Below are 24,262 nucleotides of genomic sequence, written 5' to 3' on the forward strand. Positions count from 1 at the left end.
AAAAGAAAGTGCATCCACAGGGCTGGCAACTATGAGCAACTGTCTTCAACTTTTTCTTTATAACCTTTGATGGGCACACGTGGCCCAACATGAAAATAGTTAGAGGACATAGGAGCATTGGAAACATTGAGCAAGTAGCAACTGGCTGTGAAGTGTTACTTTCTCTGTACTCATTCAGTACCATTTCAATATATAGTTAATTGTGCATTGAGAGTAGATAATGGGCTAGATAGTAGAAAATGCATTTCATTCACCAATTCAGATAATATTGACAGCACAGCTTCCTAGCACACAGAACATTTTTTGGGAAGTGGGGCAAGCATTTGGCTGGTGTTGTTATTAGTAGTAGCAGCAACAGGCATAGTAGTCTACAAAGCTTGCTTCATTGTACCAGTGGTTTTTTATTTTTATTATGTCAAGTTTTGACAGGTATTATAGGATAGCAATTCTGTATACTGTGACACCTGGCTGATTTTGGAAGTTAGAAGTTGAGCTCTTATATGATTTTATCTGGTGTTCATCCAAGGAAAGCTACTCTTGTGCAATGCTCTCCTCATCTGGAATAAATAGAACTAACTTTATAATGATGTATAAGGAGATAACACAGAATTCCTAGCCCAATACCATGAAGGGTATTACAATATGTATTAGATATACATGATTTTTTTTTTTAGCCACCACAATTGAATAACTTTTCTTTCCTTCAGAAAAATGACAGATGGCTCAGGGAACTAATAGGTTAGTATTAGTTTATTAAAAAAACATACAGCAAAGTTTTAGAGTGCATCTACTGTTTGATATTCATAAAATCCAGATCTACTATAAAGAGAGCACATTCATTACATTCTGAACTTGAGCTCATCCTATTACTAAATTTGTACACTAAGGAATACAACTATCTAGGATAACCTAAATTAATGAGATGATCTCATGCTGCATTTTTCTTTTTTGTGCTGTTTCAGTTAAATTTTTCTTTTAAATGCACTTGATAATTTCAAGAATCAGCACTATGATTGACAGGCCTCTAAATGTTCCTATAGATGCACTGTTGAAAAGGGGGACTTTAAACAGCAAAGAAAGGGACACACTTTCATTGGCTTATTTCAGACTTTCAGCTTATTTGCTATTGTTTAATATTTGGAAGATGGTCAAGTAAATCATACAGATCATGCCAAGCAGAGATTTTGGAAAGGGCCTGACAATACAAATAATTGAAAAAAAAGTACAAAAAAAATTAAATAAAGGGTGAGTTTAGGCCAAATAAAAGCTAGGTAAGTTATTAAATAGCTGTTTCTAGAATGGAAACAGTATACCATATGTATATTGGGTTTCTTATGATTAACTATAAGCTCCTAGGGAGAAAAGCTTTGAGTCTGAATCAGTCCCATGTTTCTCAGGGTGCTCAGAAGCTCAGCAAGAAGTCTTTAAAAAGTCATTACTTACTTTATGAACACATCTGCAGGTAAACATGGATTTAATATATGCTGTGTGTGGAGAATATAAGCAGCCATTAAGACACAAGTCTCACTGTCCTGGATTATTTTCCTCAGAGCGCTCACTCCTACCTAAATTGTTGTGTTATTTGCAAGAATGAAAGCTTCATGAGGGTTAGGTTTTGTTGTCTTGTTTCGTTCATTATTCTGTATACAGAATGTATACAGAACACTGGCATATGGAGGGTTAATTTGTTGAATGATTTCAAAAAAATGTTTTCCCAATGGAAAAGCTTTTATTTTACAACCTAAGTCACTGATGGTTAAGAATTTTTTTTTTTTAAAGGATCACCAGTATCATTTAGTCATGTTCTTGGTTTTCAAACACCCTTTTCCATATCACAGAACTGAGTCTGTGTAGTGGCCATCGCTGGAAAGAAAATCTGATAGGACCACATTTCCAGGATTTTAAAAGACTGACAGGTACAGAGTTTTTGTTTGGTATGATGAAAAGTTGTGGAAATTGATGATGGTGATGTTTGGATAAAATTGTAAAAGTATTTAATGAAACTAAATAGTACCCTTAAATTGGTTTAAACAGCAAATTTTATGTTATATGTTTTGAAGCAAATTTTTGAAAAGCATTGAACAACTTTAGATGGAAAAATAGAAGATTATGTTAAAATAACCGTGAAGTGGAGTCAGTGCCACTATACATTATGCTTCACATAATGAATTATACATTTTTTGGAAAGTTATTTTGCCTGGATATATTAGCTATTGCTTTTTAGGTAGTGAAGTAGTTTGTTTTCTGGATATTTGCATTTTTTAGAGTTTAATGTATTCATCCTTCCCCATCTTTTGTAAGGGTAAATATGTTTCATGGTTTAGAATGATTCCCTCAAGTTTCACTGAAATGCTGAAGTGCCTTCAACAACTCAGGAAAAGAAAATTTCAGTCTGCCTCTAGAACCTTCCACCCTGTGAAACTTACAAATCCATGGGGCTTACTCTGAAGGGGGTTTCTCCACATGAACTTCCAGTCATAGATTTAATAGGTAGGCTTCTTAGAGCTACTGCCGTTTCCTCACAACCATGGGAATGAAGTATAAGTTTTTGAAAGCATTCATGGTGAGAAAAGTCAAAGTTACGAAACTTAAGATTTTTCTAAGATGAGGAGGGATGAATACATTAAACAAAAAAGGTATCCAGAAAATGAGGGCACCTGGGTAAATCTAGAAGATACTAACAAATATTTTTCATTTCTGCAACATAACACTAGTGACAACACACTAAGTAGGCTGGCCGTGGTATTTTACTCATTTAAATTAATAGATACTGAACCATATACTGTCTTTGATATCACCAACTTGTTCAAAAGCTTCTTCCCAAATGGTCTCAAAAGGTCCATTCATTTGCTTAGTAAGTATCTATTGAACACTTAAGTGTCAGGTACTACAGATACACAAGTATACCGACCGACACACACTGATCTTTCCCTTACCCTATATTTAAATTAGAGAAGACATAATAAATATAACAACTAAGTAAATTATATAGCATATAGTATATTAGAATGTAATAAGTACTTTAGACAGAAGAAAGACAAGCCATAGAGCAAGAGGGATGAACTGAGTTCTCATTTTTTTTGGCTCTGGGAAAATTTGCTTCCAAATTCCTTTTCTTTTTTGTTAGTAGAATTCAGGTCCTTGTGGTTGTAGGACTGAAGTCCTCATTTCCTTGCTGGCTGTCAGCTGTGCATCTTCCAATGTCTAGAGATTGAGCATGTGGCTCCCTGTATCTTCAAGCCAGCTGGTCTTTCAAACCTCTGGCTTTCTCTTCTGCTGACAGCCTGAGAAAATTCTCTGCTATTAAAGAGTTCATATGATGAGCTCAAGCCCACCCATATAATCTCTCTATTTGATGATCAACTGTGAAATATAACAAACTTTATTAAATTCACAGTCCTGGTTGATTTTGCACAGGATTGCCCAGGAGGTAGGAAATCTTGGGGTTATTTCAGACCGTAGTCAACATCAGCTGGGAATATAGCTCCGTGGCAGAGCACTTGCTTAGACTGTAATTGAGGTAAAGGTGTTTTTGGCCAGGTATTTAACATCAGCACAGAAAGATGTAGAGGAACTTCAGAGGTATGTAAAATGTATAACTGATGAGACTTTATGATTGATTCAACTTGAGGTGGGAGAAGATGATTACCAGATCTATCATTTGGGCAACGTGATGGGTCTCTGTATCATTAACAGAGGGAGCAAGTGCTCTTTTTAAGGATCGTTTGAACCAATCTTCCACTGTTCTATCATCATCTTCAAACTCTCTTTTTCTCTAATTTTCAACAGGTGAGAATAATATATTAGAAATGCAAATTTCAGGATTGCTGAGAATCGAACTAAAATAAACATGCACTTATTAAAAGTTTGTATAGGAGAATGCTCCACTCACTCTCTCACCACTGCCTCATAGGGTTTGGCGTGCAGTCAGTGACTGTCCCTATTTGTTGAGTGAGTAAGTAAATAATGATTGCTAAAACAAACAAAGAATGTTAACGAGAACTCAGTGAAAAGTGATTCAAGGTGACATCAGGAATGGCTTTCAAGTAGAATGATGGGTGGATTTGGTTGGAGAGGCCACTCTCCCCTGAGAGTCTTTTGTTTTCTCTTAGTGTGCCCCACAGTCCCAAGATCCTGGAAGCCAGGCTGTGAGAGAACATCCTCTAAGGGTTCCTTCATCACTCTGCTGACTGGCTCTGGGCCAGGTGTGCAAGCTCCCAGGAACAGGGCTTGGCAGACCACAAGAGAAAGATCACTGAAGCCTTGACACTTGTTAGATAGGCTCAGGGAAGCTTGGCAGGCATTCCTCTGCATGCACCTCTCTTTCCCAACTGACCAAGACATTTAAAGATGATGCTCTTTCCTAACTTGTGGAAGGAAAAGTGTTCAGTCGACACAACGTATAGGCATGATGCAGAAGCAGAAGAAAGGGAAAGAAGCATTAGTCTATTATATCCAGATCCCTCGTAGTAAGACTGTAGGTGTTGGCTTAGTCCACACGTTGTGCTGTGGCACCAGCTTGAGCAGACAAAGCTTCCAACATTCTGTAAAACTAAAACTACTGCATCTTCAAGATCTTAAAAATAAACACAACTGAAGGGAAGAAGCAGCTTCAGTTAAATTTATATTACAATCACCAGGATTCTAAATGATGACTTCACTCTACCAGAGGTTTGCTCTGATAGAGAGGAAGAATTTTGCCGCAGGTTCAGGGAGCCCAAAGAGGAGCAGTTTTTCCACTGTCATATTCCACGGGTATCATTAATGGGTTTGTTTATGCTTTGCTGCCGCCACTAACCTCCCCACAGGGAAATTCCGGAACACAGAATTCTAGTGCAATGCACTTTTCTTTAGTCTAAACAAGTGTCTAGAATGATTTACCATCAGGAATGAAAATTGTAGATCCAAAAATTTGCAACAATACAGAGATAATTGTGCTCCAAGGACTAGTCATCTGCCTGTCCCTAACTCTTAAGGTTTCTGCCATTATGTCCTTCACTGTGAAGATCCTTTTCCCCCTAACTCTAGTTAGTTTTTTTTTCTTTCAGCTCTGTTTTTACACTCAAAAGTCTCCACATATCATGATCTGCAAGAATAGAAAACCTATGTTGTCAAGTGGTCTGATGGATGTATCCTAAGATGGGCTTCTTCAATTCCTGACCCCAAGGTTCTACATACCTTCTCCCAGCTATTCAATTAAACACAAATACTGGTCCCCCTCATTGATTTTAGAATATGGTGATTATCTGGGTAGGGCTGACATAAATGCACTATTTTAATAGCAAAACAATTTCACCTGCTGGTCACAGAAGGAGAAATCGGCAAAACACACCTAACTTGTCTGGAAGAAGAAGCAAATATTAACCTTCTGAATGGCCCAAAGGAGGCCACATGGCATTAAGAAGCTCTAAGAACTGAATGTATTCCTCAGTTGACAGCCAGCAAAGAAAATGATTTTTGCCAACAGCCAGTGCACTTAGAAGCACTGAGCCCACATGAGAACCACAGACCCAGCCAGCTCTTTGATTTAAGCCTAGTGATGCTGAGCCCAGAATCCAGCCACGCTACATTAGATTTCTGACCCACAGAAGCTCTGAGATAATAAATATTACACTGGCTGTTTTAAGATGCTAAATCTGTGATAATTGGCTATGCAACAATAAAAAACGGATACAGGCAGCCTCAAATCCACCTATTTAATCATGAAGCCAGGAGGAAGAATATACTGGCATACTAGGTTGAAGAAAAATTAATGGGATATTAGTATTTGCTACTAAAAACATATCCCCAGGGTTCTACTGCATCAGACTACTCACCTGGCTGGTGAAGAATAGAACTACATAAGTATATTCATCCATTCATTCACAGAAGAATATTTATTCAGGACCTACTAGATATCTGACACTCAGATTAATTTTGCAGTGATAGAGAAATATTTAGAAAAGCAGGTAACTGCATCCTTGGATTCGGAAATAGTCCTGAATGAAGTTTAAAGACATTAACATAGACAAAAGCTCAGATTCTAACTTAAATTACTTCAGGATGAAGCACATTTTTAATAAGTGTTTGATTTACTAAAGAAAAGATATATTGAGGCACTTTGAAAGCCCACCTGCAGGTATAGACTGTTCGCCCTTGTCCCTTTAGAGAAAATTTTAATTGATATGACTGATGATATGGATAGGACTATAATGTGAGCAGGGGGGTGAGGGAAGGAGCATCCCCTTGCCGCTCTAGTTCTCTTTTCACTATTGAACAGGAGAGATTAGATCGTTCTGATTTATTTTTCTTGTTTCCTTTTGATGTTGCCTTTTGAAGCTACGTTTCATTGACTCCAAAGTAATTTCTGAAAAAAGGTCTGCTGACATTGCAGGATACCTGGATCATTAAGCATGTCAATGCTGACCAAAGAAATAAAGTTCTTGTAGGAAGCAGTTATTTGTTTAAAATAAAGGCCAAGATGTTGCCATTTTACACATGCGTATAAACCATTTATGGGTATTTATTTTTTGTGGAAAGTGAACAAAATAATCTGGAAGCTCTAGATAATGTTGTGAATTAGAATGGATTATTTGAACTATTTGTTTTTTGTATTCTCTATCCTGTCCTCTTATAAAATACAAAACAGCCAGCTTTGTGCCCCCTAATTTTCAGAGGCATTAATTCTTTTATTATAGAAGGGAGTTTGCTATTTATGTCATGTGGAGGGAGGGCATAACAGGACATAAAAGAAAAATGATTAGGAGAAGTAGTGATTTGGAAAACCTTTCCTATGGAAAAATCTGGAAGGAATGGAAAGTCTTTTGCCTGAAAAAGACAAGGTGTTCTTGCAATTCTTCTATAGGGTTGGTGAACTTTTTTGATGGACACAGAGACATAACCAAAGATACTATATAGCTATACATGTAGGAGAAAAAGAACTTCCACACATTTTTATGGATGAAATTAAATATATAATAATCGAGGACAAATTTTAAACATTGTTGGCCTACTAATGAGAAGGGTGAAATTCTTTCTCGGGGAGACATTTTATCTTGCTTAATTGGGATTAGATGTTAGTGTTCCCTTTCATCAAATCAGTAGCAAATATCTGTCTCTAAAATCAATTCTTAATTCATGGGATATACAGAAAGAGGTGCTGGGCTGCATTTACTCCACAGGTCACAGTTCTCTGGCCTCTTGTTTGGAGGGAAACCGTAAATCTCAGTATCCATTAAGAATTGCATCAGAGAAAATGACCTTTGAATTTAGACAAGAAAAAAAAAAAGAAATCTTCTAAAAACTTATCCACTTTATGCTGTATCCAGACAATATTTATTTTTTGGTGATGGTGACTTTACAATGTTAGTTTTTATGTTTTTTCTTCCATTGTGTAGGTTTTAAACTTAATTTTGTTAATATACAAAATAAATTTTGCCCAAGGTCTGCACCTAAAAATAAACTGTTAAAATCCATTGATTTCTGCTGCTTTTCAGAATACAACAGACACTAGTATGGCAATATGTAAATCAGTGGATGTGTAACCCGATGTGATTCTGCAATCTGTATATGGGGTAAAAATGGGAGTTCATAACCCACTTGAATCAAAATGTGAAATATGATATATCAAGAACTATGTAATGTTTTGAACAGCCAACAATAAAAATTATAAAAAAAAGAATTAAAAAGTTTCTTGGACTTAAAAAAATCCATTGATTTCTGTGAAAAAAAATATGATAAGGAGTTTCTAATATGGTCTGAATGTTTGTGCCCTCCCCACTCTAACTTCGCGTTGAAATCTAATCCCTATTGTGGCAGGAGGTAGGGACTTTAGGGAGCTTGGTTAGGTTACAGTGGATCCCTCATGTTTGGGATTAGAGCCCTATGGAAGAAACCCCAAAGAGCGGAACTGCCCCCATCCTGTGAGGACACAGCAAGAAGGTGCCATCATCAGAAAGTGAGCCCTCAGCAGGCACCAAATTGGGTAGTGCCTTGATGTTGGCAGAATTGTGATGCATTTCTGTTGTTTATAAATATCCAGTTGATGATATTTTTGTTATAGCAGCTCAAAATGACTAAGACAGTTTTTGATAAAGCAATCTGTTAGCCCCTAGAAGGAGCTTTTAGGGACAATCACCCATGCTTGCAAAAAACAAAAAAGCTGTGGCCACTTGAAATGATGGTAAGTGTGCCTTTAAATTTTAAATGTTTTGTTGTTGTTTCAGAAAAGGCCTACCAGAGAAATTTATAAGGAGCCAGCCCAAATTACTAAGTCACCTGCTTCGTCCCTTTTAGGTGAGCTAGAGTCAACTTTGATTATTATAATACTAAATTCTGTTCCCAGAGGTGTTCCACCCATTATTTTTGGAACATGTAATGTATGAAGAAGCATGACATTGTACGGAGGATGCTCAGGAAAGTCCTGCCTCTACATGTGATGAGAGTCTGTCCTGCATGAATATGTATGAGTTTCCCTAATAAAAGCCCCATGCTTTGTTGGCTAAGAGAGAGACACTGCTTTTGGATGATCCCCAGTGCGCTCCAGACTTGCTGCAAGGCATGACCCTCTCTTCCCTCTTTCATCTCCTGGTTGTGCTTATCAGCTTTGCACTCACAAAGCAGCAAATCAACTGCATTTGGTCACAAATGCAGTTATATATATATATATATATATATATATATATATATATATATATATATATATACACACACACACACACACACACACACACACTACCTAAAATTTTTATCTAATTTATTTTGATGCAAAGTAAAACTCTATTATGTGGTGCCATAATTGTTTTGAGTTAGGTCTGACAACAGACTAAAATTATCTTCCTCTAATCCAGGAGAGTAAATTCAATGTTGACTAATGTTGTCAAAGTAAATAAATAAAGAAAAGAAAAATAAATCACTGCTTCTGATTATCTGTCTAGAAGGAAGTTTCCAACTTTGAGTAAGATGAGCCAAGACTAATTGTATTATTATTCTGTAAGGAACTATGAATATCACAACTGATATGTTTATTGTCAGGAAGGAAAACTCAGCAAACACATGTAATACTTGTATTAAACACTTCTGAAGAAGGTAGAAGCAATTTTAGAAAGAAGCTTAATTTTAGCAGAGCAATCAAATTATGCTTGTTTTTTATGCCTGAGCCTCAACTTTGTCTAGTATCTTTTCCTAAAATGAATGGAGTTTATAAGGTACATTGTAAAGCAAATAAGACTCCCCCACTCCCCGGCTTAATATCTGCTCATTCTTTAAGATCCAGCCTAGATTTCCCTTAGGAAAGTCCTCCCAGCAGCCTCCATCTCTCACGTCGGGGCACTCCTTACCAGGGTGCCCAAACACCATGTACGTATTTCAATTGTGATACTTCTACATGGGCTTATAAATTTGTTTAAAAGTCCGTCTACCCAGCCAGGTGTGGTGGCATGTGCCTGTCATCCCAACTCAGGACGCTAAGGCAGGAGGGTTGAAAATTCAAGGCCAGCCTGGGCAACTTAGTGACACCCTCTCTCAAAATTAAAAATGAAAAGGGATGCAGCTCAGTGGCAGAGCGCCCCTGGGTTCAATCCCCAGCACTGGGAAAAGAACAAAAACCAAACAAACAAAAAGTGTATCCATCCAGTTAGACTTGGAGCAACAGGAAGTCAGGGATGACATCCTATTCACCATAGCCCTTTCTCTGGTTCCTAACACAGTGCTAGACACATAGTAGGAGCTCATACATGCCTACTAAGCCAAGACATGAACAAATGGACAGGTGGGTCACTTTTCACCCACTATGCACCATCATCCTCTCTTCTTTACCACTGCTTTCCAAGAAGATCAGTGTGACAGAGACACAATTCTAGATGTAGGATAAAGACAAGGTCAGAAAATAATGAGAAGAAGAAGAGATGTCCAAGAATGAGAAGAGACCTTTCTCAGGGAGCAGGAGCCATGGAGCAGTGCGTGAGGGTTGCTAGGTCACCTGACAAAGGATGACAGTGTGTGTGCAGTTTGCACTGTTGGCAGGAGGGCTGCAGCTCCCTGTGAGTCTCTTTCCTTCCCTTCTGTCCCCTCCTCTCCACGCCCCCCCCACCCCTCTGTTCCTCTTTCTCTCTTCTTCCCTCTCTCTCACTTCTTTTCTTCTTCCTCCTTACCATTTTGTAGGCTTTTTCCAAAGAAAGAAGCCTAAGGAAGGCTCTGTTGGGCTAAGCTTTAAAAGGGGAACAAAACCCCCTTCCCCGTGCTCTTCCTGCCTCCCCAGTTTGGAGGGCCACTGTCATGCTACTAAATGGCCAGAACTTGGGAGAATCCTGTAATTTTTCATTCCTGAGAATGTCGAGATTCTTCCTCTGGTTCTAACAAGAGTGTTCCGTGTCAGGGGGAAGGGCAGCTTTTCTTCTCTGGGAACATTTTCCTTGTCCCCTAACCCTGGAAAGGGTTTTTATTGACTCATCGATGCCCAGGACTACAAATACAGCCCTTTTTTTTTCCCCATCTGCTGTAGCCCTTTTCTCACTACTGCTGTGGGATTGGCTTAGTATCCTGAGAGGAATCAAAAACACATATTGATGTTCTACCATTGTTTTTTTTTTTTTTTCTTCTTCTATCCCAAACCCCATGCTCAGCTAGTGGGGCTGGAGAACAGGCTATAGCTGGGCACCTTAAAGAACAGATGCACACTGCCCACCCTCCTGTCACCATCAGCTGTATGCTTGGAAACCTGGCCCTGGGAAATACCTGCTGGAGATTCTGGCAGGGTAGAAATCTGCAGGTGGCTGGTCTTTGCATATGCCAAGAGTCCCATTCCCATGCCAGTTATTCAAGAACTGTCTGTATGTGCTCAGGAGAACATTATGGCTTTCACTGTGTAGAATTTGTCCAATATTAATTAGAAAAAGAGACCATTATCAGTTTTTAAAAGCAGAGCCAGTTTTTCTTTCTTTCTTTTTTTTTTAAAAATAAGAATAATAAATTTATACACATGGAATAGGAAGCAATATTTTTTTTCCAAGAGAAAATGGATATGGTGATGGGACAGAAGCGTTGACCCAGCAGGGAATGTAAACTGCTCATTGTGGTCAGTGATCTGACTCATTTCCTATATTTTAAAATTCGGGAACAAGTTGAAGCGAGTTCCCTGGTTTCTTTAAGCAACTTCCCTTCTGTCACTGTTGTCTGATGTCAGTAAATGTAGTTAATACTCCAATACAAAGGGCTGATCTTACAGCATCAGAACTAAGCTTTGATGTTTTCCAGGAGCTTGTAAACATGTTCCAATACTTACAAAGGAAATACACATATCAGGAGGATTTAATAATGTTTGATGTTTTACAAAGTTCATGAAAACCATTTTGATGACATTGCATTTAGAATACCAAGGGTAGAGAAAAGACGAAAAACTTTTGCCAGACTTAAACCAGTTCAAAGTTGGGATGATCCATATTTCCAGACGCTCATGAATTTCAATACTTTAGTAGGTAAAAGTAATTCAGACCTCAGAATTACTTAGGAACAGTCTTTGTACCATTTGTGTATCATTATAATCCTTTTATTGTTGTGTAAACATTTTTTATCAATACGTGCAAGAAAATCTGGTTTCAATAAACTTAGTAATACATGTAAACTATAGGATTCATAAAGGTAATTAGCCCAAACAACTGGCATACTTACAATTGCATTTCTTCTGAACAAATCTAAGCTTGCATGCTGTTCTGTAGGTGGAGAGTCGGATGCGATCCAGATCTTGAGCCCCTAGTGGGGGAGAAAGAGTACACATATGGTATGCCACTTGTGTGGAAAGGAATTATCATGTTTATAAATAAAGTAACTGCAGATATAATCATACACTTATTAATTTTGTTAGAATACAAATATTATTTTAAGACTTGAAAAGGTCTGTCTCGCAGTCCTCAGGTTCAAGGGGAAAAGGAGCCCCTGCATTCCATTCAACATTGGAACCTAGATTGTCAACCAAGTGCATGAACCAGGGAACACAACCTCTTCCCTGTTGTGTCTATCATTTCCAAGAACAATCTGCTCAAGCTGTGACTTAAATAGCTAGATGATATCAGACACTATCATAAAATAAATGCACTGCTATTGAAAACATTGCTACTAGGTGACTGAATGTGAGCACCTTCTCTGTGGATCCTTCAGCCAGTTGCTTTTAGAAGCCTCTGTTTTCTCACCTGAAAGTTGGGGATAATGAAACTAACAGTACTTATTTCACAGGATTGTTGTAAAGATGAATGAACATATGCCTAAAGTACTTAGAACACTGCTTGGCACAGTGTTCACGATTGGCCTAAGTGTTCACTATTATTACGAATATCTATTATAATATTAGAGGAGGAGACTCCTTTCTAAAAAAAAAAAAAAAACTTGTATTCTTTCTTACACTATAGCTTCCAGTTCCTTCCTGGCAGAGGGAACATGCTCCCTATATTGTTGAATGACTTTCTTATTCCACACTTTAACTCAAGAATCCAGCCTGGTAGGTACCACATCTATCATCCCAGTGACTCTAGGAGTTTGAGGCAAGAGGATTGCAAGTTCCAGGCCAACCTCAGCAACTTAGTGGGGCCCTAAGCAAATTAGCCATACCCTGTCTCAATAAACAAACAAACAAATAAAAAGAATTGGGGGTGTAGCTCAGTAGTAAAGTGCCTCTGAGTTCAACCCTGAGTCAAAAAAAAAAAAAAAAGAATACAGCATGGCTCCCCGTGATCAGAATATCAGGTCTGAAAGCTCTGCTGAGAATCCATGACCTTGTGCAGGCTCTTTCCATCTTACCTGCCCAAGAGTACATCTCCCCAAGCCACAGAATCTCTGCTAGGTTTGGGCCAGTCTCTCCACAAGCCACATCACAGCAAACTGAGCTCCTAGTGTTTCCTCTGCCCAGATTTGAGTGGGTTAATCTCTAGACTCTATTTAGAACATATTCGACTGTCAATAAATGTGCCTGCTTTTCTTTGCTTTTAAGTTTTGGGCTCTCTTCCACCCATATTCATGTTTTGTAATAGATATAAGGCATGTAGCTATATTTTGTATTGAACTTTCTCTTCACCAGTGGTACATCGGTAAAATGTGCCACGTGAATGTTTCAAAATGTAATAGTGTACCAAGCCAATGAACTGCCATGGATGCAATTATATTAGGAGGCCAATGAAGTGCTTTCTCAGTGAAACTCAGGATGAATTAGTGAGAGTCCTTCACTGACAGCATTCAGCCTTCCCTCAATTCAAACTGATCTCTTTAGATTCACTTAAAAATATTGTCAATAGTCCTATTACTTTGTGGTTTTTTGAGGAACATCATTAAACATTCATTCTTATGAAAGTATATTTCTTGACAAACAGGCCCATCGGTACTGAACACTTATAGATACAAGAGGTGGGAGCTACCCTGACTCAATCCAGAAATTCTCTGAAACATGTTCTCAGGAGATGGACGTCTAGCCAACAGCCATCAATTATTTCTAATGATAGGAAAGATTATAATTTTGTAAAAATAAATAGATTTTTAAGCCAGTAATCCTTAATTCTGTCACCTCCTAGCTGTGTGAACTTCAGCAAATTTTTACTTGGCAATTCAATTTCCTCAGGCATAAAATGAGGATAACAATATGAACTTGAGCAGGTGGTAATAAATATCCAGTTTTGACCTCTGCACCAGGTAGTCAGTCAGCAGCTAACAGAAATGGACCGGCTTAGAGGGCTTTCTGTACAATAACAGATTTTTTTAAAAACATTTGAGCTTTAATATGCCTCTTTGTGACTTCAACCCACTTGATGTAGTTTCCTATCCAGAGCCACATACTCTTTTCTCCCCTGCCACTCAATAATTCATTTCTCAAATACTACGTGGCAACTATCATTATTATTATTACCATCTTAGTTGTCATCTGAAAATTATGGACAAAAGCCCTGTCACCATAAACTTTAAAGTTTAGCTGGGGAGGTAACTTTTCCTTCATTTTTTTAATGTTAAAAACAATATGATGTCTATCATTGAGTCTGCTTTGCAACAGGCACAGAAGTTGTTATTATTATTCTCATTATCATCAGGCATGGTTTTAAAGCCCTTAAGTATTCCAATCACCCTGTTCATGGCTGGTTAATATCTTCCTAAAATGAGAAACACAAAGTAACTCAAATGCCAGAGATAATGCCTCCTCATATAGAATGTATAGAAAGCAGTTAATGCCACCTTTCATAAGGATATTTATGAATGTAATAATATATGTATATGTATATATATGTATGTATATATACATATATATGCAGATGGTTTATTTTTTAGGTTCTTATTAAGCTTGCAGTTAATTCAAAAGCTGCTTTTAAAGAATCATATGTGCTTATTTTCTACTCCTGGATTAAGGATAAGGGCTGTATTTATTTGGTTAGTTTATTTTAATTTTTAGCTCATGCTTCTAACCTTTCTGATATCTTTTAAAATTTTGTTTTTGTCACTGGCATATCAAAGATCCTCCCCAGTTTCTTGTCTTCTGTAAATCAGATAGGCTCCTGTGGCTCCCTAAGATGCCAGATAACCAGAGACAGAGAGACTGTCACAAATGCCTGAGCACTCAATCTGCCTTTCCCACTGCATGGGGATGGACTTTTATTGATGCTGAGTTTGGCTCAGTAATCAGGAGAGGCTCAATATCTATACACCATCTTTTAAAGAAAATAGTAGGGGGCATAGACTGCTTGTGTAAGTTCCTTAAGAATAATGATTCAAGCCGCAGATAGTATACAAAGACTGAGGCAGATCGTAGTAAAGGTTCTTAGTTCCATCAAGACTTTATCTCTGGAGAACAGTAACCCTGGTACCTCTGATAGAGGTCCTGGGGCAATGTGGTAAAGATGTATCTCCATAGGATGTGGTAAAGAGACACAGAGATGATGCTGAGGGACTGAGGTGTGCTGACTGCTCCCTCCTGCTCTATCACTATGTTTACTTAACACATAGTGGGTTTTGTTCCAGGATCAAGAAGGGGCCTAGATGTCTATAAATGTTTCCCATCTGTGTATGTTCTTACCACCTGATGATGTAAGTCCTGAAGTGACATGGTGAGCAACAAAATTGAGCTCTTCAGATACAGCAGCATACGACCTCACACCAACAATGCAAATGGCACCAGAGGATCCATGTTGGATTTTGGGACCCAAAGAAAACTGAGATATGCTTCATGGACTTTTGCTCTGTTTATTCACCTTGCTTAAAATAATTTTTTTTCTTTACCTCAATAAATCCTGAACTTAATTCACTTCTCCATGTATGGTCTTTCTATAAACCCAAAGTCTACCTTGGAATTACTTGCATATCTTCTGTGTCCTCATCCAAGTCATTGATTAAAACCAAGGACCTGAGCAAGGTCAGCATACTGTAGAAGGCTGCCTTCCTCCCGCTTGGCTGACTTATTAATTAATCCTCTGGACACAGACACCACACCACCTGTCGATCTACATAATTATATGGTGACCCAGGCATCACTTGTCCAACGCATAAACAACCTAAGAGGCTTTGTCAATACCTTGTTGAAATTAAGGTTAATTTTTATTTGATGGTGTTTTCCTCATCTACCAGTCTGGTGACCTTATTAAGAGGGGAAATTATTTGGCTTAATTCTCTCATTAAAAAGATAGCATTTAAGTAAATGAATAAGGAAATGGAGACATTAGAGGAATCTTTGTTTTTAGCATGTTAAAGTGTTTAGGATCACTACTACCTTTTGTCCATGAAATGAAAAATCCATTTTATCATGAAAGCTACATCAGATTCATACTATAGAGTCTAAAGAATCTGTGTTCTGGGACTGTGGCTATGGCTCAGTGGTAGTGTACTTGCCTGGCATGTGTGAGGCACTGGATTCGATTTTCAGCACCACATATAAATAAATGTAATAAACGTCTATCAACAACAACAAAAAAATTAAAATAAAACAAAAAACTAGAAAAATATCCTTTAAAAAAAGAAACTATGTTCTTCCTTTTGAATAAAAAATGAGTATAGCATTTTTCTGTCAGTTTTTTTAAACTTTTTGCAATGTCTGCAAGATAATGGATCATAATTATTTTTCTCATAATGTCACTTGGATATAATTTTTTTTTAAAACCTAGAGATTCAATTCATTTAAATTATTTCTTATATTTGTTCCATACTAGTACACAGTGAGGGCTTGGGATAAATAATTAAGGGCAGAGATGAATACTACTTTCTATAGCAGAATATATTTGAAAATTTTCATAATAGAAAATTTAAAGTTCATTTATTTAAGGAATCTTGATGTTCTCACATCAGCTCCTCAAACCTCACCTCCTCATGTCATGGTTGAAAAAAGTGATAAAGATGAGGAAAGAGAGGTAAGAAATTATGTCTGTTCAGTGACCAGCTGTAAATTACTCCTCATCCATCTTCTCATGTTTCTCTCTCTCTTCCTTCCTTACCTCTGTTCCTGCCTCTCTCACTTCCTTATTTCCTTCCTCTTGCTTTTTTCCCATCCATTTATGAAACCAGCTCACCCACCCAACAACCAAGCACTTTACCTAATTTTTGACTTTAGCTTCATGACACTCCAAACGTTTCCACACAATTTATGTATGTTTTGCCTTCTGTTTTGATAGTTCGTTATACAATCTTCTATATAGTCAGTTCAATTTTTAAATATCTCATTCATTTTAAAAATTTGCTCAACAGAAATTTACAGAATGAAAATGAAGCCTACAAACTCTCCATCTGAACTCTGCCATACTTGATGACTCACTGAACGGAGGCATGTGTGTGCATGTGCGTGTGCGCATCTGCTTGTGTGTGTGTGTGTGTGTGTGTGTGTGTGTGTGAGAGAGAGAGAGAGAGAGACAGAGAGAGAGAGAGAGAGAGAGAGAGAGGAGAGGGCGATTGGGAGGGGAGATGAAGGAGTTGATAGATCAAGGATGACACTTGGATTTTAACCTTAGGCAACTCAGAGGGATGACCTGCCCCTCACTGAGCTCAGGTATAAACAGGAAGGAACAGGTTTGTAGACAGGGGAAGATGAAGAGCTCAGTTTCAGGTATACAGGGCTTGAGCTGTTCACGGGATATGGCGGTGGAGGTATCCAGTGGGCAGTGAGTCTTGATGGGGCCAAGATTGGGGATATTTTTCCAAGAGAAGACTTTGTGCACAAGTATACATTCTAGATGACATCAGGAGGCACGAAGTTGGGAACTGAAACTTGTTCCCACTTCTGAAGAGTGCCCAGCTATTTTATAGTTGTTCAGAGCCTATGTGAACTGGACAGCAGCAGCCTTGGCAGGGACATTGGCTTTTTTTGTGGTGGGAACTATTACTGGAGTCAATGATGAGCTCACCTCAAGCTGCTTTGTCAGCAGAACAGCAAGAAGGCAAGGCTGGAAGAGATGTTGAGTCTTCATGCTGACTGCTCTGGATAAACTGCTTCATGGGATTACAAGAGGTGGTTTTAAAGGACACTTGAGAGTTAGGGCAATCAATATGATGGCTTGGGTGGCAGAGAAATCATGGGTAGAGAGAACTGGCCAAGAACAAAACTGACTTCAGGTCTATTGGGTACAAAGAGAGAAAATATAACAACAGAGTGGTGGTGACAGAAGACAGAATGGTGATCTATGGTGTTAACATCTTAAAGAGAATAAGAAGCATGAGAAATGCAAACTCAAGTGAAAATGGTCACAGTGTTCAACACGACCTATGGTGATGGGATCATTCATGTCATTTTTCTGGATTTTTGAAATTGGTGTTCCTAAAACTCATAGTGTGTATGACAGAGCATGTCCCAGCTTCCTTACCAACTGTGCGCTTGCTGACTGCCATCATTCTGAAGAGGCCCGCCTGCCCTTAAACAATTCAGCATTGTTTCCTGAGGGCCCATGTTTGCCTCTTTTGATTTGGGTTCCCTCCTTCAGGTGGAGGCCAGTGGTGTCTTTGCCTTCTTCTCAAGGAGGCTGACTTCTAGGTCCTCCAAAGGTATTTCCAATTGCTTCCCTCTCATTAAAACCTAGCCACCCTGGGCCCCCTGGCTTCCAAGCAAACAGCGATTCAGTACCTAAGGTGAATGGATCTGAAGATACATGCCTAGGGTGTGTCTCTAAAAAGGAGTTTTCAATAGTGAATGACACTGAGAGCGTGTGTTCACAAGAAATTGAGAGTGGAAAAACACAGGAGAATTTCATCGGAAGACAAACAAGTTATTCTGCTAAAGGCCAGTCTGATAAACCTGTTTGAGCAGATCAACTAAATTGTTGGCTGAAAGGTCAAGGTGAAGATGATGTTTACATTTAACTAGAATTTTTTTTCTGTTGTAATCCAAGACCCTAAGTAAGCTGATAAATAGGACATTATAACAAGCAGAGTTTTTGTTTTAGTACAACTCGCCAAGGATTTCTTTCAAAGTAGATGGCCAGGATTTCTTCAAAAGTAGACTCACTTACTTGTGAGTCTGTGCTGTCTTAATTGCATTTCTTTGCTGTTTCTTCCTGCTTCTGCTGCTAGTGGTAATGAGCTCCGAGTAAATGTTTAATGCATATGTTCTGCAATCTCCTAGATTTGACAAACCTTCTTATCAATTATTCTCCCTATGGATTGTCGTTCTGTCTTTATAAGGCAGGCTTAACATTCCCTGCCACCTGCCTAACTTTAGACAGATTTCTTCCTGCCTCTAGACCTCTGGTCTCCCTTTGCTCAGAGCCTTTAGCTTTGGAAAGCTTCCCATTATAAATCTCTACTGGGCTTCTGTGAGATGTCAATCTCCGTTTCTTCCCAGCTTTACAACCCAGGGATGACTTTCTCAAAGACATGGGAGTCAGCCCTTTGACATGTAGTCATTCAAGGAGATCATGTCCTATCTCCCTGTCTCTGCAGTGAGGGAAGAGCCTAACTATTCTCCTGCCCAATTAGCAAATGTGGATGGTAGGCCTAAGCACATTGACCAAACTTCCCTGTAGTCCTCTGGTTATTTTCCACTCGGCACCCTGGTGCTCAAAAACTCTCCTCCAGGGCAGTTGAGGTTGATCTTTCTCTCCTATTGCCACAATCTTGAATAAAGTCCTCCGTGCCTATCTAACTCTGCCTGATGCAATTTTTCTTTCACATTCATAATTTCAAAAGTGAAAAAAAATATCTTTGGCACTTTGTTTTGCTGTCTTAAAAAAAATCATTACTAGATAAAACTTTATAAGCACCTAGCCTTTTTTGTACTCCCTGTCTAGACATGACAGGTTTCTGGGGTAAGTTACTTTCTAAGTCTCAGTCTTTTCCAACAGTAGTTTTCTTTTCTTTCTTTGGTGTCCTGCTGATAGAGCTGGGGTCACCCATATATTTTTTCAACCACTTAATACATTCTTAATGAGATTATCGTTCTCTTTTTTAAGACAGTCTACCTATCTGAAGTCAATCCTTTCCATTGAAAGCAGTCATTTGTTTTATCAGTAGATTTCTACCAACTGAGGATGTGCATTGTGGTGATCGAAACTTGTTGTTCAAACTAATGGATGATTAAGGTCAGACATGTTCAGCTGTCTTGGGCTGACAACTAAGTCATTAGTACACCCAGGGAGGAATGATGCATATTTCTTGGGCGGTTTATCTATTCTAATCATTAATGAGGAGAACTTATAAACTATTTAATAAACTCTCCTGACAGTCTGAGAACTCTCTACAAAAAGATAATTAAAATTTGGGAAATGAACACATGGTTTTCCTAAGTCTCTCTCCCTTGAAAAAAAATTTAGAGTTGTTCTTTTTTTTTGTGACTGTAAAACTTCTGTCCAACTTTCTTTAGTTGAACAATTTTAAGTCACTAGACATTTGCAACATTCCTATTTGTGCCTTGTACTACATAAGGTGCAGAAGGAACTGGGCATTTAAATTCAGATATGGATTTGCAAAAGCATTTCAGTAAAGCACACTTCTAGAATTCTTATGGTGTGCCAGCTGATATAGTCTTTAGTGCTACAAAATAAGTTCAAAAATCTCCCCCAGATTTTATTACCTTCTTAAAGTAAATATTATTTATTTTTTCTGTATCCGACAGGACATTTCTCCACTATGTCCTACTGGTCTATTTTGATGCTTATGCTCCTTTGGATTTTATTTATATGGGCAGTGGCAAGTAGGTGTGCTTTTCCCCTAAAATGTATTTTTTTAACTTTTTCCCTCTTGCATTTTAACTTTCCAGGTATACAATATATTTTCCTTTCTAGAAATTCATTTACTTTTAATTGACAAATAATAGTTATGCACATATATCAGGTACATTGTGATATTTCAATCTATATATGCAATGTAGAAGGATTTTTTAAGCTAATTAACATATCCAACTCCTCACTGACATATTTTTTTTTTTGGAAAAATGTTAAAAATCTGTTCTTTTAGCAATTTTGAAATATGCAATACATTATTATTAACTGTAGTCACCATGCAGTACGGTAGATCACTAAAATGTATTCCTCTGGTCTAAGATTTTGGGAGGGAGTAACTGGGCTTCTTACCTGTTGGGTTTGTATCTATTTAAAAAAAAATCCCTATTCCAGGTGACTGGCCACATCATAAGTAAAGATTCTGGTACCAAACAAGGCCTAGATAAAACCACAAGGCACTAGATAAAATTGTATTGGAATGTCTTGACTGAAACTCTCAGACTTTATATTCATCTCTAAAAATGGAAAAAGCAAGGAGCATGATTGAGATTCCCTATGTCAGCTTTAATTTTCTTTCCTCTTTGTTAGTTCTAATGATGTCTTGGTGCCTCAGATTTATTGAGAAATGATAAAAAGAAAATCTGAATCTTATTATCTAGGACTTTCCTTTATCTACTCTGACCCTCATTCTTGCCAATCACTTCCCAAGTTCCATAGCAACCTAATTTTTTCCTACTATCTTCTCAGGAAAGGAGGTTGTTCACAACTCAATTTGCTTGTTCTCACTCTTTATGCAGGAGGGAGAAATAAAATAAAACAAAAAACCAATAAAAGAATCACAGGGTTGTTTTTTTGGTAATATTTAATTTGAGACATCTGTTTTCCCTCTAATGTCAAGTTGTTGCTCTTTATGAATAAGAAAAATGTTCTATAAAGGAGATAATACCAATTATACCATGACTATGCATTTACATAAACCAATAGCCTTTATTTAATAGGTTCAACACCCGAGGCTGTAAATACAATCTTGGTTTGGTTTTCCTTGTACAGCAGGTCACCTCTAAGTTTGTTTTGTTTTGTTTTTCTTTGTACTTTAAGAAAACTAGTGTGTAGGACAGAATCCCCCTCTCCACACGAAATCTGAATGATAGCTTCTAGTTTGATCCAGTATTTGTATCTAACCCTTCTTTCTCCTATGAATATATGATATGATTTTGCAGGGAAGACATTAAAGGATGCGTTTCACAATTTTATCTAGTGTCCACACTATACCAGCCACTGTGACAGTGCAGGAAGAGGAACACAGACTTCAAAGTTTAGTGGACAGAATAAATGTCTGTACTAAGCAGTGTTTACCAAGTGTCTCTGGGTATGTGTGTGAATATAAATACATAGGTCCATAAGCTTTTCAAAATGTAAATCTAGAGAGAGTTCAGTAACAAATTTTAACAAATCACTAACTCTTACCTAGTAAGAGGCAAAATGGCCAAATGTATGCTTTATGCATTTTTCTTAAGTTTTAAGGAAAATTACAAATGCCATAAGGATTAAGTAGTTATTTCCAGCCTTTCCATGAATATTCAATGAAAACTGTAGGGAGTTCCTTAAAAGTTCCATACTTACTCATCTCTGCAAACAGCTGTCTTCTTTCTGCCATGGTATTTCCTCTTTTCCCACTATCTTCAATCATTCTATGATAAAAAACATTGTTAAAATATGCATTATCTTCACATTAATAAGGCAAACAGCCATTTGTATGTAAACACATTTGCTGCATTTGTGCCACAGAGAAAAACTATTTTAAAATTGCAGAGTATTTTAAAATTACAAAGTACAGCTTTACTTTCACTAATCTAAATGGCTGTACGTATTTTTTCATATGTAATGTTTTTGTATTTTGTTGAAGGAGGTATAAAAATTTTATTTCCTAGCATAAAAATTACTACAACAGCAAATGACCTTATGCTATAACTAAATACAACCATAGACCATCTGTTAGGAGATTGATTTAAAATATAGTGTCTCCTTCCATTCTGGGAATATCTATCAAGGCTACTAAGCAGATTTGGTGGCTTCCATTAAATAGCTGATGAGACTGAGAGTCTCATGGACTTGGTGGATGAAAGGCATAGGACCTTTGGACTCTGCGACAAACATACATCCCACCTCTTTCTTCTGCTAGTTGTCCCTAGTACACGCAAACCCTCAACTTAGAAACAGGAAACTTTCTTATGTTCATCTCCAAGTTGGGTGTTCACAAGGTGCAACAGTTTTCCTGCTCATAATAATTTAAAATAAGGTGGTTGGGTTCAACAGTCCTTAACCAGACCATTCTCTGCTGTAGAATGATTTAAAAATACTATTAAAATGATGAAAGTTAAAACAGAGAATAAGAAAAGATATAGCAAATTAAAATTTAGCTTGAGGAAAAGGAAAGTTAATGTAAGTGCTGTCTAGTTGTGTAGTAGGTTTTGGGCTAAATACAGAGGGTATCATAGGTTGGCGGACTTGATTTATAATCATACCTAATTAAACTATTAACTATTAAAGACTCAAGTTTTCTCTCTCATACATGCATGTCCATATGCACACATATGTATACCACTAAGACTTCTGTTTTGATTCTCAGGCATGGTTAACATAAGGCAGAACTGCATGCATCTTTTTGCTTTTTTTTTTTTTTTTGTATTTGTTCTAATTAGTTTTAATTATACGTGACAGTAGAATGCACTTTGACATATCATACATATATGGAGTATAACCTCTCATTCTTCTGGTTGAAACTGATGTGGAATCACACCAGTCATGTAGACATATATGCACGTAGGGTAACAATGTCCACTTCATTCTACCATCCTTCCTACTCCAATACCCCCTTCCTTCCATTACCCTCGGCTTAACCCAAAGTAACTCTACTCTTCCCTAGGGGCCTTTCACCACCACTTATTGTGAATTAGAATCCACATAGAAGAGAAAACATTTAGCTGTTGTTTTTTTGAGGGGAGGGAGGAGGATTGGCTTATTTCACTTAGCATGATATTCTCCAGCTCCATCCATTTACTGGAAAATGCCATCATTTCATTCTTCTTTAAGAGTGATTAATATTACATTATGTATATATACCACATTTTCTTTATCTATTCATCTGTTGAAAGACACCTAGGTTGGTTCCATAGTTTAGCTACTGTGAGTTGAGCTTCTATAAACATTTATTGGCTGTGTCACTATAGTATGCTGATTTTATGTCTTTGGATATACAAAGAACTCAAAAAACATAGCACCAAAATCCCCCCAAATAATCCAATCAATAAATGGGCTAAGGAACTGAACAGACACTTCACAGAAGAAGAAATACAATAGATCAATGAATATGCAAAAAAATGTCCAACATCTCTAGCAATTAGAGGAATGCAAATCAAAATTACACTAAGATTTCATCTCACTCCAGTCAGAATGGCAATCATCAAGAATACAAGCAACAACAAATGTTGGTGAGGAGGTGGGGAAAAAAGTACACTTGTATATTGCTGGTAGGACTGCAAAATGGTGCAACCATTATGGAAAGTTGTATGGAGATTCCTCAGAAAACTTGAAATGGAACCACCATTTTTGTCTGTTTTTTGATGTGTGCTATTCTTTCTCAAATCTAGGTCTTCAGGCATGTTCTTTTTGTGACTGGACTACCTTCAGGTCTCAAGTTTCTCTGAAATCTTTCCCAGCTCAATTTCTGCCTGGATTTGGTGCCTTTCCTCTGAACCTTCACAGGGTGTACAATGCCTTTCTCTTGATACTGAGCATTCACTCCACACATGTTTGTTCCATCCTTCTGCACTCCAAGAACTGTGCTAACCTCTGGGCATACCACAGGTATCAAGTCACAATTTCTGCCCTCAAGGTGCTTACATGATAGGGGAAGAGATACAAGAGCACAAAAGCATTTGAAACACAAGCAGCTGGAGGCAGTCATAGAGGTAGAAAGAAAGATGTGAGGATGAGAGAGGTTGATTTCCTGCAGCTGCATTTAACAGAACGGCAAGCAGAAGCCTTCTCAGAAGTTAATGGACTGTGTATAAAATGACTTATCTGAGAGGAAAAGAATTAGTGTAAAAATGATTTTTATAGTTTAT

General features: G+C 37.7%; 1 protein-coding gene across 8 annotated transcripts in view; it reads right to left on the minus strand.

Moving 5' to 3' along the window:
- The window catches only part of Dtna (dystrobrevin alpha), a 355,871-nt gene that overhangs the window by 115,509 nt on the left and 216,100 nt on the right, over positions 1–24,262 (minus strand). For all 8 annotated transcript variants that reach the window (XM_071602817.1, XM_071602818.1, XM_071602815.1 and 5 more), the window contains 2 exons: positions 21,759–21,826; positions 11,647–11,727 (listed from right to left, as the gene is read on the minus strand). In XM_071602817.1, coding sequence (XP_071458918.1) covers positions 11,647–11,727; positions 21,759–21,825 — 148 coding nt within the window. In that variant the 5' untranslated portion in view covers position 21,826. The remainder of the gene's footprint in view (positions 1–11,646; positions 11,728–21,758; positions 21,827–24,262) is intronic.

This window comes from Marmota flaviventris, chromosome 16, assembly GCF_047511675.1.
Source record: "Marmota flaviventris isolate mMarFla1 chromosome 16, mMarFla1.hap1, whole genome shotgun sequence".
Taxonomy (NCBI): Eukaryota; Metazoa; Chordata; class Mammalia; order Rodentia; family Sciuridae; genus Marmota; species Marmota flaviventris.